A 20,186-nucleotide genomic window follows, 5' to 3' on the forward strand; every position below is an offset into this window, starting at 1 on the left:
CATGGTGGTGGGGATTCCTATCTACTTGGTGATGGATTTTGTACCTATTGTTTGTTTCCTTGGGTCGCATCTCGCCTCTGCAGGATTGATGTGCTTCTTCAACCTTCTGTCTTGGCTCAGTTCCAAACCATCAGCTTACTTGCAAAAATTCTGTCCTTTAACTCTCCCTCTGGATGGGAGTCTCTGTGGAAAGCTGGCTCCAGTCCGCCATCTTGCCTCTGCCCCCTCTAGATTTTCTTTTTTTTTTTCCCCCTTTTTTTTCTTTCTTTCTTTCTTTTTTTTTTGTAGAGACAGAGTCTCACTGTACCGCCCTCGGGTAGAGTGCCGTGGCGTCACACGGTTCACAGCAACCTCTAACTCTTGGGCTTACGCGATTCTCTTGTCTCAGCCTCCCAAGCAGCTGGGACTACAGGCGCCCACCACAACGCCTGGCTATTTTTTTGTTGCAGTTTGGCCGGGGCTGGGTTTGAACCCGCCACCCTCAGCATATGGGGCTGGCGCCCAACTCACCGAGCCACAGGCGCCACCCTCTCTAGATTTTCTTTAAAAAAAATAAAGATTGGACATTAGTTTTTATAGCATTCTCTTCTATTTATATATTTCTAGCACTAAATCTATATTCCTATTTTCATAAATTGTATTATCCATAACAAATAATATTAAATAAATAATCATGGTATTAGAAGCATACCATTTTCTTAACCCTAAATTTCATAGAAATGTGTTTTAACATGAAGTGTGATGTAAGTATGGTTTGAAAGCATGTTTACTGGTTTTATTCACAATTTAAAATATTTATGTTTTTCTCTTTATCTTTTCAAGAGCTCACTAAAAGTTTATTGATTTACTGTTAATTTTTCATGATTCAACTGAGTTAATTTTTTATTTTCCAACATGAGCTTTTGGTTCATTTGACAAATATTTATTTAACTACTTGTATTCTCAGCACTGTCAAAGAAACTGGAATATAAGAATAATACAGGATAAAAAAATTTTATTATTATTTTTTTTTTTTTGAGACACAGAGTCTCAAGCTGTCACCCTGGTAGAGTGCCAGGGCGTCATAGCTCATAGCATCCTCAAACTCTTGGGCTTAAGCTATTCTCTTGCTTCAGCCTCCCACATAGCTGGGACTACAGGTGCCCACCAAAACTCCTAGCTATTTTTTGGTTGTAGTTGTCATTGTTGTTTGGCAGGCCAGGGCTGGATTTGAACTTCCAGCTCAGGTGTATGTGGCTGGTGCCCTAGCCGCTTGAGCTACAGGCACTGAGCTTACTTTTTTGGGACTTATGGTTCATAGGCAGAAATACACAATACCTAAAAGAATAAATAATAGCTAATATAACTTCATATATGTGGTAGTCCTATGAAAAAAATAAAACTGAATCAAAATGTCTGTAGTCAATTCCATTTCAATAGAAGCCTTTGCTGTTTTCCTTAGTTTTTTGTATGTGTGTTTTTTTTAAATGAACACACACATATACACAGGGAAATAGAGAGAGGGAGGTTGGGAGGGAGAGATAGCTTATATATTAGATATATGTTTATACGTTTTAGGAATAAACTTATTCAAAACTACTGGTCTAGGACAGAGGTATCTTCAAATTCAGTTGCATGAAAGGTGAAAGTCTGGGAGATTATTTCTGAAGATGTTTAGAAGTGGGAAGAAGTATGAAGTGTTCAATGTGCTCCTTGGATTCATACCTCAGCATTTCTCCATCTCTGTTGTCCCTTCAACAATGTAGGGTTTGGGGTGTTGACCTTCCTGTACAGTTGAAAATCTGTATAACTCTTGATTCCAAAAGTAGCAAAACTACTAATAGCTTACTCTTGAAAGGAAGCCTTACTGATATCATAAAAATAGTCAATTAACAGATATTTTGTATGTTGTATGTATTATATACTGAATTCTTACAATAAAGTAAGCTAGAGAGAACAAAATGTTATGAAAATCATAAGAAAAGAATGTGTTTACTATTCGTTAACTAGAAGTGAAAATCATAAAACTTCATCCTCATCATTATTGTGGTGAGTAGCCTAAGGAAGAGGAAAAGGTCCTACTATCTCAGGGGGTGTCAGAGACAGAGGAAATCCACATGTAAGTGGTCTCATGCAGTTCAAACACATTTTGTTCAAGAGTCAGGTATATACAGAAGATTGTGGGGACAGGTCATACTCAAGACCTGGGTGAGCCTGGAAGTATTCATTATGATTCCTGTTTTAATTAGTTACTAAATCTTCCCTGGCTTAAGTAAACCACAGGTGTCTGGTATTCTCAAGCGAGTTCAAATATGAGGATTTGGGGGTTTACTCCTATAGGCAGAAAGCCTATATGTGCCTTTTACTCAATGCATGCTGGAAAGGCAATACTTACACTCTGCGGCACCGCCCAGATGCGAGACCCTCACACAAGATACTCTAAACCAAATATGCTGGGATTTTATCTTGAATGATGCAGGTTCCAGTTTCTCCAGAAGACCTGCCTACTAGTGAAAATGAGAGGGAAATGTGCATGCAAGGACATTCTGTTTATTGTGAGAGCTAGAATAACATAATGGTTAAGCGAGAAATTCTGTATCAAATTAGTTGGTTCCCAGCTCTACCACACACTTGATTTGTATTTAACATAAGCCGTTTAATCTTTCCTTACTCAGGTTGTTCATTTGGAAAGCAGAGGTAGCATAATGGTTGATGAAATGGAATGAAATATTACCAATATAAACTCATAGCATTATTTTGTATTAAATTACCACATGTAAAGAATGTAGAATAGTGTCTGGAACACAATAATAATTCAGTAAGTATTCTGGACTTTTACTATTTATTATTATTACTTTTGGTATTATCACTGCAGCCAGTAACCTATTTCATATATATTTAAATTGTTTTGTCTTTGTGCTGCTAACACCTTGTAAGTAAATCATTCCACCTTGGAAGCTCCTGATAGCTTTCATTTCTTTGGCATTCAAAGCCATGCCCTTGTTTCCTGACTAATTATTTTCACACTATGTAGCCATCTTTTCATTACAATGCAATTATTTGTGGTGGGGCCATGTTTTTATGATAATAAAGAAGTTAACTTATACTGATATGTTTCTGCACTAGTTAAGAGCCAGTTGGACTAGTTTAGGTAATCAGGTCCCTTGTGCAGGCTCCAACCTTGAAAATAGTGCAATGGACTTTGGAAAAAGACAAGTTATAAAGCGTGACTGAGGCAAGACTTAATAATTGAGAAAAAGTGTTAAATAACAAAAGAATGATCATATTAAAGTCACATAGAATGGAGTTTCAAGAATCATTTTGTCACTACCTACCTGAGAGGTCTGGGCTAGATTTCATCACTTCTTTTGAATCCAAATCTTATTAACAAAAAATAATTTATCATTAAATGAGAAATGATGGATAAATAAAGTATGGTATAATTCATAATTTCTATGAATAGAATTTTTTTTTTTTTTTTTTTTTTTGCGTGTGGAGACAGAATCTCACTTTATTGCCCTTGGTAGAGTGCCGTGGCGTCACACAGCTCACAGCAACCTCCAGCTCTTGGGCTTACATGATTCTCTTGCCTCAGCCTCCCAAGTAGCTGGGACTACAGGCACCCGCCACAATGCCCGGCTATTTTTTTGGTTGCAGTTTGGCCGGGGCTGGGTTTGAACCCTCCACCCTTGGCATATGGGGCCGGTGTCCTACTCACTGAGCCACAGGCGCTGCCCTATGAATAGAATTTTAATATAATTTACCATTATATGAGTTGAGAATCTCCATAATTAAGATCATTTCTCCAAAGATAATCCTACTAAATCAGAAAATTTCCTTTTTTAATGTAGATTTGGTGTCATATGACTGCAGATATTCCATTAATGATAGCTCACAGTCAAGATTAGACATCCATTTAGGAAAATATATTTGTGTGATTAGTAATTTGTGCAAAGGCATCAAGATTGATGATATTTTACCGTTTGTTGGAGATTCTTTACAATATTTCAAATTTGAGATAATTTTGGTGAACCTTTAAACATTTCAGATAAACCTTTCATTAGCCTTATTTTGTATCATCCACAATTATTTATCCTCATTTGCCTGCATGGCACCTGATGGCATTTAGTCACGGATAGAGTCTGAAGGCATTCAGGCACTGACTAGTAGATCTTGTGTGCCCTTGTCAGATTCCTTGCTTATATATCCTGCTCTCCCAATCAGATCTGGGAACAGCAGGGTGTGCTATCTTTGTCTGAATGTGGATGGGAAACGTAAAAGTCAGGGTGGAGGTAGCTCAAAATAGCTCATGTCACAACTAGCCCTGTCATACTGGCCTGTGTACAACCATACGACTCCCTTGGCCAGTCTGTCATGCTTATCGTCTTGTGTTCACAAAATAGTAACCACATTCGAGTCAGATACTTCTAGTCCTTTTTATATTAAAAACAAAAGCCCTTCCCAGAGCCCCCAAGAGACTTCCATTTATGTTCCATTGAGAAGAACTATTTCTCTTGGACACCTCATGTATAAGTGAGGCTTAAAAAAGAATTAGCAAGTTTTTATGACCTTTGGAGTAAAGGTGGCAAGGGACAAGGGAGTTAGTGGTGAATGTTGAGTCACCACACAGAGGAGTGGACTCTAGGAACATCTCCAAGACATAATTATGCAGGGTAGAGGGTGTGATGGAAAAGGTAAAGTCAAGGAGCCTGAGTCAGTTGAATCACTCTCCCATCCTCTACTGGTCCTTTGGCTCAGAAGGAGCTGGAATAGGTCCAGTTTCACTTGACACTGCCCTGTGTGTTCTGAATATAGAGATGACCCATAAAAACTTCTCTGGATGGACTTGTCTATTTAGACTAGGCCTTGAAAATATCCACAGGATACCTTGGGGTGCTGTACATTGTTTGTCATATTCTGCATTGTCATTCTTGTTACTGTGACAGATTGTTGGTGCAAAGTTGAAAGGTGGCAACAGGGAAGAGTACTTGGATTGGCAGCACAAATGGCAACTAGCATTAATATTCCACAGGGTTGATGTCTACCACCACTTTAAAGTGCCCCTAATGGTGGGATAGGTGGGCAGTATAGATATACAATAATGAGAGCAAGGTTACTGGCACACCATATTTCAAATAGATAGCCTGTTTGTTGTTTTGAGAAAGAGTCCTACTCTGTTGCCCACCCTTGAGTGTCCTGTCATCAGCCTACCTCTTGACAAACTCAAACTCCTGGGCTTAAGATATACTCTTGCCTCGGCCTCCTTCGTATCTGGGACTACAGGGACATGCCACCACATCTGACTAATTTTTCTATTTCTAGTACAGACATGGTCTTTCTCTTACTCAGGCTGGTCTTGAATTCCTGAGATCAAGAGATCCTCCTGCCTCAGCCTCCCAGAGTGCTAGGATTACAGGCACAAGCCACCATGCCCAGCCGATAGCCTATTTCTGAAGCTATTGGGAGAACTTTATTTTGGTCTGGAATTTATCCCATTCAGTTCTCCCCTGGAAACTTTTCTTTGGTGGCATTCTGTGTATTCGAGTACTAAACAGTGCCATGGTATTAATTGAGTTAGGAATGAGTGAAGTTTTTAGGAAAGAAGTGTTGGATATCATAATTATTATAGAATGATATGTTGGAAACAGCAATGCTGAAAGGTTATAAGCATGAATCCTGTGGTGGTTGGTTAAATGTTTTAGCTAGGTCAGTTATTTAGATGAATATCAATATAGAAGTTCTCTAAGTCTGAGACTCTATTTGGCCATCGATCTTACTGGTGGTGAGATTATGCAGGCCAATATGATTTGGAATGCCATGAACCTTTATGACTGGGAGTAAGCTGAAGGAAATGGCTTTAAATGAAGTATCTGTTTTTCATGAAAATAGATTTAATGAAAATTAGGTTGGTTATGATAAGTCCTAGCAGGAGCTGGTATGGATTGAAGAATAACATCTGGATGAAGGCATTTGCTATTTGACAGCAGGGAATGAGTGTGCATATATATGCATGCACATATAGGGTCCAACATAGATTAAATCCAGGGTAATAAAATTCTCAGGGGATTCACACATTGGAAAGTGATCGCTATTTCCCAAATCATTGCATGGCCTGTAACCTGTGGTTTGGGTTCACAGTGAGTGACATAAAGAGAGCTTTAGATAATTCTAGGGTTCATGGAAATGTCACTAAATGTAGGCACCTGTCTACTATTCCTCATGACAGAGCTGAGTCAGACCCTACTATTAGGAAAGTACAGAGAGAAAAAGTCACATCTAGGAAGTACCTCAAAACCTTGAATGCAGCCTAGATGCCATGTATTTACTCTATTCCTCATGCTAGATGATATAAAAGCACGAGGCCATGTGTCTCATATGACCATCGTGGTCTCCCCAACAGGCTATCGTCCCTCCTATCTGGACAGTGGCAACAATGTAGATAGAAGGAAACTTAAAACAGTGTTACTGTGCTGAAGCCACTTTTAAACTTGTCCTGACAGGCATTTTATCCTGAGTTTGTAATTTCAAGATATTTTAAGAAATATTTCGGCATCTATCTAACTATAAACCTTAAATACATCCAGCTTTACTAGTTCTTTTGGAATCTGTGACAAACTTCATGTCAATGGCATGACTAAAAAGAGTCAGTTAAAATGGCTAGGAATCTGTACAAAGTTTTCATAGTAATTGTTAATGTTGTTGTTTATCTCTCCTTCCCATACCTCCCCCCCCCCCACTCTTCATTCTTTCTTTCACAATATTTTTCATTAATTTATAACCAGGAATTTTAGAGAGCTTCAGCAAGCACTCCAGGTAATTATTTTAATCTGGCAAATTATGGAAAACACTGGTATAGTTTACTTTCTTAGATTGAGTTCACTAGATACAGAGCCAGAGAAAGGAACTATGTCAGAAAAAAAATTATTGAGGGAGTTTTCTCATGAAAAACTGATAAGGAAGTAGAGGAAGCAGGGTAGAAAGGGGCTAAGATTTCAGGCCAATGTCCCAGAGAAGGTAACTGGAGACTGGTTTCCCAGAGGAAAACTGGAGAGTTGTGCCATCACATGCAAACCAGTTTTAATGAAATAGATTTTTAAAAGGCAAGATGACTTGGCAATAACATTTTTCTACTTGTTTATATACTAAAATAAAAATGGATGGGAATTTCCCACTTCTCAGCTTAGTATTTTCAAGTTAGTTGAACACACTGTAATAGAGCCCTTGCAATGTAGGACTGGTATTGCTGAGAAATTGACTCCATGGTGATATAGAAGACCCATGGCAAGTTTAATTCTTAAATGCTTTCATTTACCAGCTAAAATGTTAGAACCTAAAGTTATCAATTGGCAAAAGTTAGAGAAGAAATTATCATATAGTTTATAAATTCCTGTCAAAGTCAGTATAGCATATTGGTGCAAATGTTTATCTTTACATTTCCTAATTTGAGAATGGTCTTTAAAATTTGACTGCTATAGTGACCATCAAATTTTTTATGCCATTCTATAGAATGGAAAATAACTTCACATGAAAAGACTAAATTGAATAAGACTGAATGTGAAAAAAGAATTGACCTAATGTGTCCTGGATGAGAAAATAAATGACAATGATCCTCATTTCAGACATATTTACCTTGGTCATTAGTTGAATCAGCCAAATTGTGCTGTTATTTGTGGTTTTCATTGTGCCTTTGGAATGAGACACAGGGCTAAATTGTATTGTGCCATATGCAGCGTGCTTATTTTGGGTATTCTACATTTGTTATAAATGGTCAATTTAACTTCATTTTCTTGAACTTCATAAACAAGGTAGAAGACAGCAAGAGATAAAAATGCTAAATGGAATTGAGTCCTTCTAAATGTGACCTAGATTCTTACTTTCAATAGTAAATCTGCACGTTGTAAGCAGTTATTTACTTAATATATACTTTCTAAATTCCTATTATGTACAACAATACATATACATCATTAGCAGTGAATATTTGAATTTGTGTGCAAATCCTTAGTCTCACTGAATTGATTTCCTGATCTATCATATAAAGAGAAAAATACCTGTCATCTCCAAATGTATTTGATGATTGAAACAAAACAACCTATCAGGTATCATGTTCTAGGTGAGTGGACTCTTGTAAAAGTCAGAGGTTTTAAGGCCACCCCAGATCTTTACTTTGCATAAAACATAGAGGAATTATGATGACGCATGTCTCCTTTTCATCTCTAGTGGCAACAGAAGGACAAATAATAAGAGTAACTATTGGTGAAGTGTCTATGACTTGATAAGATGGAAATCCTGAAATGTTACCTTACAGATTATTTTGTTTAATCCTCAAATAACTTTGAAAGTAGCTCTTTTTCTTTGTTTGATAGATAAGAAAATTAACCTGTGAGATTCAGAACTTGAACTTAAAATTAAAAGGTAGAGGCAATGGCCTGGAAACTTAGATATATCTGAATACAAATGTACCATTGTACATCATAGACATTTAAAAATATCGGTTGAGTCATAGACCATAAGGAGTAAGGAGCCCATTTATTGGGGCAATATGGCATGGGTGTCAAGAGTCTGAGCAGGGTGATCAGGATAACCACATGAAGGGTGAGCCTGGCGTGGGAAATCAGGATCTAGTCAGAGTCAATCAAAAATAATATTCAAAAAATGTTGTAGAAGTGGAGGCTGCTTATCCTGGGACAAAGAATAATGATGAAGTAATCAGAACACAGTTCAGGATTACATGTATAGTTCCATCCATGGAGACAACAGCAAAAACATATTTTTGAATAATGTAAAAGTTAACACTATCCTGGCTCTTGATATTTGGACAAGCTGACTCTTGTGGAAGCCCCTCAAATTCAAGGATCTCTGGGCTTGTAATTGTCTAGTCAGGTAGATAAGGCCATTATATTGGATTTCCCTCTGGGGAGCTTCTTGGCCTGTCTTGTAAACAATTCCTAGTCTATTAAATTTCTTAAAAACATTGATAAAGATGTTGAAGATGATGTCACATGTTCACTGGAACTGATGAAACATAAAACTTTCATTTGAATAGTGTTTTTTATAGGCTTTATTTTTAACTATCAAATAATATAAATTTAGGCATGCTCAATGTTTGTGATTACTCATACTCAGTGTTTTCCTAAATTAATGTTGACATTGGGTGGGTAATAGGTTTAACACTCCTTCCTCTTCAGCCAAATTAATAGCATCGCACTGTGGTCACCATTGTCTGACCCTAAAGTATTTAAGTAAGGATAAAAGTCAAATAACTAGTTTGCTTCTATTTATAGTACAAATTTCCAGCCTCACTTCTAAAGAGATTCTGAATCATTAGTGTGTAGAACTGGGCATCTGATACTTAAGAAAGAAAATTTTTTTGATGTATTCAAATGGTACTTAGATTGAGATCACCAGCACGGTTTCTACTCACTGGATCCTTTCCTCCTGTGTGGTTCCTTTCCTATTCTATTCACCCCTGACAGAGACATTTCTCTATAAGCTCTCTTTTGCTGAGGCTAGGATCTCTTAGAATAATTATCTATAATTGTCTCACCTTCCAGAAACTTAAGGCTCAAGTAGATTATTCTATGTATTAAGAAGCCTCTTCTCCATAGGGTAAAGCCATCATCTCATAAAACCAAGGAAACTTCTCTAATAAAGAGGAATTAATGTGTGTACAGTGGCTTCATTATTCTCCAGCTCCAGTAAGAGTGGAAAGACAAATGAAAGTGCTTCAATATGTAATATTGGTAAATTATAATTTATGTAATTTTGTTCACATATATTACATACATTCATGAATCTTTTCTATAATAAATATCTACATTAATATGTCATTCATTTTGTGATGTAATTTCTACAGGGTAGAGCTCTTTCACTTTCTCAGCTTTAATTGGTCAATTCAGCATGCTTGAAGGAAAATAATATCATGATGGGTAAGTGTGTTGATGGATTCACTGATACCTCATTATCATCAAGGTACAATGTAAGAGTATTCTGGGTTTTTTTTTTGTTTGTTTGTTTGAGACAGAGCCTCAAGCTGTTGCCCTGGGTAGAGTGCCATGGAATTACAGCTCACAGCAACCTACAAATCCCCTCAAATGATTCTTCTGCCTCTATCTCCTGAAGCTGGGACTATAGGCGCCTGCCACAATGCCCAGCTATTTGTTGGTTGCAACCATCATTGTTGTTTGTTTGGCCTGGGCTTGATTCCAACCCACTGGTTCAGGTGTATATGGCTGGCATCTTAGCTGCTTGAGCCATAGGCACTGAGCCAGGAGTATTCTGATGTTAAACCCATAGATACTTCAAGATCTCCCAATCTTTATGGAGATCCACCTCATTCATAGGGTTATAATCGTATCAACCCTTATTATATCTGTATACCCAAGACATTTATTCATTCTCCATATACACATCTCCAATAAACAAAATCATTCATACTATAGTTCTTTAAATCTTAAACCATATTTTTCTCATTTTAACATTTTCGAAACTAGAAAAAATTCCAAAATTGATGGTGCCTTGATATATGTATCTACCTTGAATTGTATTTATGCTGATTAAAAATTACCTAGTTTCTTTTAAAATCCAGATATAATTTCAAGTCATTTAAATTATTTTGAAGTTTACTAGAATAAAACTTTACATTTTTTATATTAGTTAGTGTAATAATAATATAACAGTTGTACACTGAGAAGATGTAGCAAGTCAAATATGAAACAATAGTCAATTGTCTAATATTAATGTTATATTAATATTCAATAAATGCTAATTAATTTTTTGGAAACAAACTAATTTTCTATGAATGATTAATTAATATGAAAAGTTTTACTTAGAAAGCAAATCAGGATAGGGGACTTCTATTGAAAACGAGTGTTTGGCCACGCATAGTGGCTCACGCCTGTAATCCCAGCACTCTGGGAGGCCAAGGAAGGTGGATTGCCTGAGCTCACAGGTTTGAGACCATCCTGAGCTAGAGAGACCCTGTCTCTAAAAATAGCTAGGTGTTGTGGCAGTCACCTTAGTCCCAGCTACTTGGGAGGCTAATACAAAAGCATTGTTTGAACCTAAGAGTTTGAGATTGCTGTGAGCTGTGACACCACAGTACCTACCCATGGTGACAAAGTGATACTCTGTCTCAAAAACAAAACAAAACAAAGCAAACAAAGAAAGAAAATGAGTGTTTTCCAGGGTTTTTGTTTAAGTTAACTAGTATGTAGTTTTCTAGATATTGTTAGAGATTATCTAGGTGAGTGTGCTTGTTTCAATATTATTTGAGGATAGAAATTAAGACAGTGTTGAAAGGATTTCTAATCAGCAATTTTTTCACAGCCACTTTTACCTCTTTGTTCCTTAGACTGTAGATGATAGGATTCAGCATGGGGGTTAATCCAGCATATACCAAAGCCATAAATTTATCTATTTCCTGTGAATCTATAGCTGAGGGCTTCAGGTACATGGAGAGAGCTGTCCCATAGAACAAAACCACCACAGTCAGGTGCGCCGCGCATGTTGAAAAGGCTTTGCTTCGACCATCCACTGAGCTGATTCTCAAGATGTTGGCGAGGATGAATGCATAAGAGATACAAATGAGTAGCATTGGCATGGGAAGAAGAAGTACGCTTATCACCAGCATGATTAATTGTACCATGGAGGTGTCCACACAAACCAATTTCAAGACAGCCAGGATTTCACATGTGAAATGATTGATCCTGCTATTACCACAGAGAGACAGTGGCAGCAAAGACATTGTTTCCACGAGGGCAGTGAGACAACCTGTCACCCAGGAGCCCACCGCAATCTGCACACAGACCCTCCTGTTCATGATGACGGGATATCTCAGTGGGTGGCAGATGGCCACATACCTGTCGTATGCCATCAAGGAGAGGAGCACACACTCAGTGGAGCCCAAGGCAAGAGAGAAGTACATCTGAGTGGCACATCCTGAGAATGAGATGGTGTTTTTCCTTGAAACAAAGTTTGCCAGCATTGGAGTGAGAGCAGAAGACGTGTACCAGATGTCAAGAAAAGAGAGGTTGCTGAGGAAGAAATACATGGGGGTATGCAGATGGAAATCCAGGATGGTGATGAAGATCAGAAGAACATTTCCCAGCAAGGTGATCAGGTACATCATCAGACACAGCACAAAGATGGTGGCCTCCAATTTGGGGTAGTGGGAAAATCCCAGGAAGAAAAAATCTGTCCAATTTCCCTGAAACATTTTACTATGTCATGTTCATCTCTGTACATGGATAGATCAATTACTATCACATTACATGTAAAACAAAGGACTCCTTCACATAACTGACAAAGTATTCTTTATGTGAACTTGTGGTCTATTCTCAAATGGTTTTCTAGGTTAGTGATAATAGTAGATGTTAGAAGGAATTTGTCCTTAATAAAGAAAATTTAAGAAGGAAGTCAACACACAAATACTGAAAATGTTACTTTTGATGCAAGACCTTCTTTTAGCAATGTTGACTAAATATCATAAGATAACTAGTATAAAAGGCAAGATATATATTTTTCCAAGCCACATTTTAACCGATTTATGGCAATATCATCTATTTACCCTGGACCATTGAAATTATTTTCTTTTTGTGGTTTTTCTTATTTAGGAACTATTCTGCATTTCAAGTTCACAGTTTCTCTTACCATTGCTAGAGCTATGTACAAAATAATCAGGAAGTCTCAATGAATGAAAAAATAGAGATTTCTACAGCAACAAATCAACAGAGACCTAGAACATTTAGATAAAAGCCAAGTTTCCTTCTCAAACCTAGGAAAATGGTGACAGATATCCTCTTAATTGTGGTAGATATTTCTTTCATATCGCTGTAGTTGTCCTGATGTCTGTGCTACAAAGAACCAGCCAATGGCACTCTAAGACAATTTAGGTTATGTGTACCTTTTGAAAAGTTTTTGACTCATACAAGCAAATTAGATTTAGAAATCTATTTGTACAGTGTTACAGATTCTGAAACTCCAGGGATGATGTCCCTTAGATCCAATTATACTCAGTAGCTTGTCTAGCATAATTGTAGTGTTATCCAAACAAGAAGTAAACATGTTCCTGTCTACATTGTTGTTGGGAACAAGAAGTTTTCTCCCAATCATGTTATAAAATCAGCCAGTTAATTTAAACAAAGTTAAAAAGAATGAATCATGTTGGTAGTTTCATAATATGAGTGAGATCAAGTTGTACTTGAGATGGGGGAATGGATGCTTACGTAACTCTTTTATTGCTCTATTACAGCTTGAAGGGAAGACTATTGAGGGTAGATATTGTTCATGCAACACAAAGATCCATATGTTTTAAGAAACACTTTTTCTTTTGGAAATTTAGCTTTACCATATAAAGGCATCTTGGCCCTTCAGAAACCCACTGAAGGCTCTTTCTATTTGAATGATGCTTTATAATCCCTGTTAATAACTTGCATATTTCCCAAGTAAGGAATGAATGGTGAACAGTATGTGGTGGTGGTGGTCGGGAAACAAGCTGTCAACTTCGTCCCTGTACAATTGCAATTGGATAACTTGCTTCTTAGTAGCATATTATAATCACAGCAATTACTGAATTATATACACATGACATCAAATATGTCTTCATTCATAGGGAGGGTTGTAAGTTTGAACAATTGCCAAGGTTTTGGCAGTGATGGCTTCTGGGAACCTAAGGAAAAGTGACAATTGGAAGTCTGAAACAGTTAAGCAGAAATTTCTAGCAGAAACTCACTCCATGGAGACAGAGCATTCAAGTCTTGCCAAAGAGAAAATAAATATTTCTCTGGATTTCCATTGAAACCCAGATCCTTTCTTTATAATATGAATGAGATCAAGTTGTACTTGATATGAAGACCATCAGAGTGCATTAGGAAGGCAGTCTGGCCTCAGGAATAATGAATGAGGTTTTTTGTGAGATTTGCAGTCTCCTCACTCTCTGCCAGGCATAAAACTGTATACATTCTCTACCTGAAATTCTTAACTCCCAGCACTCCCCTCCACACTCACCCTGAGGTCTAGAAGGCTGTCCCCCATGGAGTCCAGATTCTTGGGCATTTTCTCCAGAGGTGTGGACAGGTCTGTGTTGATTCTGTGGCATGGGGGTAAGGAGAAGATGGTGGACTGAAGGAACCATACAACAGAGGGAAAGGCAGTGCCCCACAGCACAGAGCAGCCACAGCAGTAGCAGTGGAAACAATAGGGCTCACACTCCTGGGGATATTTTGTAGAGTCACTCCCTGACTCACTGGGCAACCAGAGAAAGCTGGGAAACTTCTCTGGTGGCAGACACTGGTGCAACAGACCTGGGATGGTAATGCAGGCCCCATGAGCAAAGGGTATGCCTGAGGTGGTACCTGCCTGGGCGGTGTGTAGTGGGGACAGAAAATAGAAGATGCGCTGCATGCGCAGAGTCAGCATACTCCCAGGACAGATCTGAGCCAGAAGAACTGCTTTAGTGAGCCTAAGAAGCACCTTACACTCAGGGGATCATAGCTGAGACAAAGGCAGGCAGGCAGAGGTGGAACTCAGAGGCGAGTGTGAGCTCTAACTGCACCCACCCCAACACAGACTGCAGAAGAGACAGAAACACCAGCTCCAGGCAGTGGCACAGACCAGTGCTAAGTCACAGTTTCTTTTTACATATTTATTTATTTTATTAAATCATAGCTGTGTACATTGATATAATCATGGGGCATCATTCACTACCTTCACAGACTATTTACCAAGTTTCACATATACCCTTGTAAGATGCACCGCTGGTGTAATCCCACTAATCCCCTTCCCTCTACTCCCCTCCCCCCTCCCCTCCCCTCCCTTTCTCCCTTCCCTCTATTCTTAGGTTGTAACTGGGTTATAGCTTTCATGTGAAAACCCTAAATAGGTTTCATAGTAGGGCTGAGTACATTGGGTACTTTTTCTTCCATTCTTGAGATACTTTACTAAGAAGAATATGTTCCAGCTCCATCCATGTAAACATGAAAGAGGTAAAGTCTCCATCTTTCTTTAAGGCTGCATAATATTCCATGGTGTACATATACCACAATTTCTTAATCCATTCGTGGATCGATGGGCACTTGGGCTTCTTCCATGACTTAGCAATTATGAATTGGGCTGCAATAAACATTCTGGTACAAATATCTTTGTTATGATGTGATTTTTGGTCTTCTGGGTATATGCCCAGTAGAGGGATTACAGGATTGAATGGCAGATCTATTTTTAGATCGCTAAGTGTTCTCCATATCTCTTTCCAAAAGGAATGTATTAATTTGCATTCCCACCAGCAGTGTAAAAGTGTTCCCTTTTCTCCACATCCGCGCCAACATCTCTGGTCTTGGGATTTTGTGATATAGACTAGACTCACTGGAGTTAGAAGGTATCTCAAAGTAGTTTTGATTTGCATTTCTCTGATGATTAAATATGATGAGCATTTTTTCATATGTCTGAAGGCCGCGCACCTGTCTACTTCAGAGAAGATTCTCTTCAAATCCCTTGCCCAGCCTGAGATGGGATCCCTTGTTCTATTCTTGCTAATGTGTTTGAGTACTCTGTGGATTCTGGTTATTAAACCTTTGTCAGAAACATAAGCTGCAAATATCTTCTCCCATTCTGAAGGCTGTTTGCTTGCTTTACTTGATGTGTTCTTGGCTGTGCAGAAGCTTTTTAGTTTGATCAAGTCCCAGTAGTGTACTTTTGAAGCTGCTTCAATTGCCGGGCGGTCCTCCTCATAAAATACTCACCCAGACTGATTTCTTCAAGGGTTTTCCCTGCACTCTCCTCTAGTATCTTTATAGTTTCATGTCTTAAGTTTAAATCTTTGATCCAGTGAGAGTCTATCTTAGTTAATGGTGAAAGGTGTAGGTCCAGTTTCGTCTTTTACAGGTTGCTAGCCAGTTCACCTAGCACCATTTGTTAAATAGGGAATCTTTTCCCCACTGAATGTTTTTAATTGGCTTGTCAAAGATTAAATAACGGTAAGTAGCTGGATTCATCTCTTGATTCTCTGTTCTGTTCCAGACATCTACTTCTCTTTTTTTGTGCCAATACCATGCTGTTTTGATCACTATCAATTTGTAGTATAGTCTGAGGTCTGGTAGCGTAATTCCTCCTGCTTTGTTTTTATTTCTGAGTAATGTCTTGGCTATTCGAGGTTTTTTCTGATTCTATATAAAATGAAGTATTGTTTTTTCAAGATGTTTAAAGTATGACAGTGGATCTTTAATAGGGATTGCATTGAAATTATATATTGGTTTGGGTAGTATGGACATTTTAACAATGTTGATTCTTCCCAGCCATGAGCATGATATGTTTTTCCGTTTGTTAATATTTTCAGCTATTTCTTTTCTTAGAGTTTCATAGTTCTCTTTATAGAGATCTTTCATGTCCTTTGTTAGCTAAATTCCCAAATATTTCATCTTCTTTGGCACTACTGTGAATGGGATAGAGTCCTTAACTGTTTTTTCAACTTGACTATTGTTGGTATATGTAAAGGCTACCGATTTATGAATGTAGATTTTGTAACCTGAGATGCTGCTGTATTCCTTGATCACTTCTAAGAGTTTTGTAGTAGAGTTCCTAGTGTTTTACCAGATATACTATCTTATTATCTGCGAAGAGCGAAAGTTTGATCTCTTCTGACCCTATATGGATACCCTTGATCACCTTTTTTCCCCTAATTGCGGTGGCTGAAACTTCCATTACAATGTTAAAAAGCAATGGAGACAATGGGCAGCCTTGTCTGGTTCCTGATCTGAGAGGAAATGATTCCAATTTAACTCCATTCAATATGATGTGGGTTTGCTGTAGATGGTCTCTATCAGTTTAAAAAATGTCCCTTCTATACCAATTTTCTTGAGTGTTCTGATCATGAAGGGATGCTGGATATTATCAAAAGCTTTTTCTGCATCGATTCAGGGAATCATATCGTCTTTGTTTTTTAATTTGTTTATGTGCTGGATTACATTTCTAGATTTATGTCTATTGAACCAGCCTTGAGACCCTGGGATAAAACTAACTTGGTCATGATGTATAATTTGTTTGATGTGTTGCTGGATTCTGTTTGTTAGGCTCTTGTTGAATATTTTTGCATCTATATTCATTAGTGATATTGGTCTATAATTTTCTTTTCTTGTTGGGTCTTTTCCTGGTTTGGGGATGAGGGTGATGTTTGCTTCATAGAACATGTTGGGTAGTCTTCCTTCTTTTTCTACCTTATGGAACAGGTTGAGTAATATAGGTACTAATTCCTCTTTAAATGTTTGGTAGAATTCTGACGTGAAACCATCTGGTCCTGGGCTTTTCTTTTTAGGGAGGTTTTGTCTGGTTGATGCTATTTCCGAACTTGATATGGGCCTGTTCAACATTTCCACTTGATTCTGGCTAAGTCTTGGAAGGTGACGTGCTTCCAAGTATCGGTCAATTTCCTTCAGATTTTCATATTTCTGAGAATACAGTTTCCTGTAATATTCATTAAGAATTTTTTTTTGATTTTTGAGGAGTCTGTTGTTATTTTGTCTTTGTTGTTTCTGATTGATGAGATTAGAGATTTTACTCTCTTTTCCTGATTAGGTTGGCCAAAGGTTTATGTATTTTATTGACCTTTTTGAAAAACAAGTCACAGTTTCTGTGAACTCAAACAGCACCTGGTCTGCACGGGAATATAACCAGGACAGAATCACAAATTCTGCAAAATTATAAGTGTCAGCAACTTCAATCAGAGGTGGGGCTGGAACTGAGCGAACCATCCCAGCTTCCATTAACCACCCAAGGTTGTCAGGCCTCAGCTCCCTCTGTCAGATTGTGGCAGAGTGTGGAGGCCTGGCTGAGAAGACATAGATCTCTCCCTGTGACTCAGGCAGGTGCAATCCCCCTAGAGTATGCGCTCATTGGACGGAACTGGGTCACAGCCCTGTGGGGGTACCAGTGACTGGGTGTGGCAGAGGTGCAAGGTGGGGAAGGAGGTATCAACCTTCTCAGAATAATTCATTTGCTTGGGAGGGGGGTTCTTCTGACTCCACGGAGCACCAGAATGAGTTATACTAGAGCTGCCAGCTGACCCCTGCTATCTATTTGCCGGAGACCATTTGAACTTTCCCACTGGAGACCAGGTGCAGGCTGGGACAATTCATTTGGATCTCTTGGACTGGACCAATCACCTGAGGACTATCCAATGTGGTACCCTGGGTGTGTGGTTGTGAGAAAGTTTGATTTTCTTTTTCAAGTTTTTGCCCATGGGGAGCAGGGTGGCTTAATTGCTGGTATTTCCCCACAGCTGGGACTTCAACCCAGAGTAACTGATTCACTATGATAGGACAGAAACTAGCTAAAAATAAGACAGGGACACTTAGCCCCACCACACCAAGTAAGTCCCCACTGTCTCAAGCAGTAGCACTGTATGGGTCCTTTGCAAAGGTCTAGGGGAAAAGGTACAGACACCAGTCCCGGCTCTTGGACAAAGGGCTGATTAATCACTACTCCAGGAGCTCCCCCAACCCAACTTCACCTTATCTGCTCATCTAGCCAACTGGTATAAAATAATCATGGGGTGGAATCAGCTGAAAAACTCCAGTAACATGAATAACCAGAGCATATCAACTCCCCCAAGGAATGACATGGCAGACACAACTGAAGATCCCATTCATAAAAAAAATGGCTGAGATGTCAGAAATTGAATTTAGAATTTGGATTTCAAATAAGATTAATATAATGGAGGTAAAGTTGGAATTAGAAATTCAAGGAGCATTTAAAAATTTGTCTCAAGAATTCGATGCATTCAAAGACAAGATCACCAAAGATTTTGACACATTGAGACAAGAATTTGCAGCCCTCAAAGATCTGAGAAATACAATAGAATGCCTCAGTAACAGATTGGAGCAAGCAGAAAATAGGATTTGTTTTTCTTTTTGTTTTTTTTTTTTTTTTTTTAAAGACAAAGTCTCACTTTGTCAATCTTGGTAGAGTGCCGTGGTGTCACAGCTCACAGCAACCTTCAGATCTTGGGCTGAGGTGATTCTCTTGCTTCAGCCTCCCAAGTAGCCAGGGCTACAGGCACACCCCACAACACCTGACTATTTTTTTTTCTTTGTTGTTGCAGTTTTGCTGGGGCTGGGTTTGAACCTATTACCCTCAGTATATGCGACTGGTGCCCTAGTCACTGAGCCACAGGCACCGCCCAGAAGGAAGGATTTCTGACATTGAAGACAAAGCCTTTGAACACTCCCAAATGCTCAAAGAGGAAGAGAAATAAGGTGCAAAAACTGATCATTCTCACAGAGAGCTCTGGGATAATTCATAGAAAATTAATATTCACCTTATAGGAATCCCTGAAGGTGATGAGGTGGCTTTGAAAGGCTCAGATGTCTTAATTCATGAGATAATGAAGGAGAACTTTCCAGACATGCCAAGATATTGTGAAATTCAGATAGCAGTTTCAGAACCTTGGTATCCCAAATTCCACCAGGCTTATCAATATTTACAATAATGTGAATGATTTAAATTACCCTCTAAAGGGGCGCACGTTGGCCGACTGGATACAAAAACTCAGGCCAGATATCTGCTGCTTACAAGAATCTCATCTTACCTTAAAAGATAAATATAGACTTAGGGTGAAGGGATGGTCATCTATATTTCAGGCGAATGGAAATCAGAAAAAAGCAGGTGTTGAATTTTATTCACAGATACAATATGCTTTAAATAAAAGTAAGAAAAGCTAAGAACGGTCACTTCATGTTAGTTAAGGGTTACACTCAACATGATGAGATTTCAATTATTAACATTTATGCCCCCAGCCAGAATGCGCCTCAATTTATAAGAGAGACTATAAGAGACATGAGCAACTTGATTTCGTCCAGCTCCATAATAGTCGGAGATTTTAACACTCCTGTGGCAGTGCTGGATAGATCCTCCAATAAGAAGCTGAGCAAAGAAATTTTAGACTTAAATTTAACCATTCAACAATTGGATTTAACAGACATCTACAGAACATCTCATCCTAACAAAACTGAATATACATTCTTCTCATCAGTCCACAGAACATACTCCAAAATTGATCACATCTTAGGTCAGACGTCTATCCTCAGCAAATTTAAAAGGATAGATATTATTCCTTGCATCTTCTTGGATCATCATGTAATAAAAGTTGAACTCAGTAACAACAGGAATCTGCATACTCATAAAAAAGCATGGAAGTTAAATAACCTTATACTGAATGATAG

General features: G+C 38.4%; 1 protein-coding gene across 1 annotated transcript; it reads right to left on the bottom strand.

Moving 5' to 3' along the window:
• Positions 1–11,242: 11,242 nt before the first annotated feature.
• LOC128593768 (olfactory receptor 13F1) lies at positions 11,243–12,193 on the bottom strand. Its single transcript, XM_053602106.1, has one exon. The coding sequence runs from the start codon at positions 12,191–12,193 to the stop codon at positions 11,243–11,245; it is 951 nt and encodes a 316-aa protein (XP_053458081.1).
• Between the last annotated feature and the right edge of the window lie 7,993 nt (positions 12,194–20,186).

This window comes from Nycticebus coucang, chromosome 2, assembly GCF_027406575.1.
Source record: "Nycticebus coucang isolate mNycCou1 chromosome 2, mNycCou1.pri, whole genome shotgun sequence".
Taxonomy (NCBI): domain Eukaryota; kingdom Metazoa; phylum Chordata; class Mammalia; order Primates; family Lorisidae; genus Nycticebus; species Nycticebus coucang.

Excerpts from the sequence above, each read along its gene's own strand:
- LOC128593768 (XM_053602106.1), bottom strand. The coding sequence starts at position 12,193 with ATGTTTCAGGGAAATTGGACAGATTTTTTCTTCCTGGGATTTTCCCAC.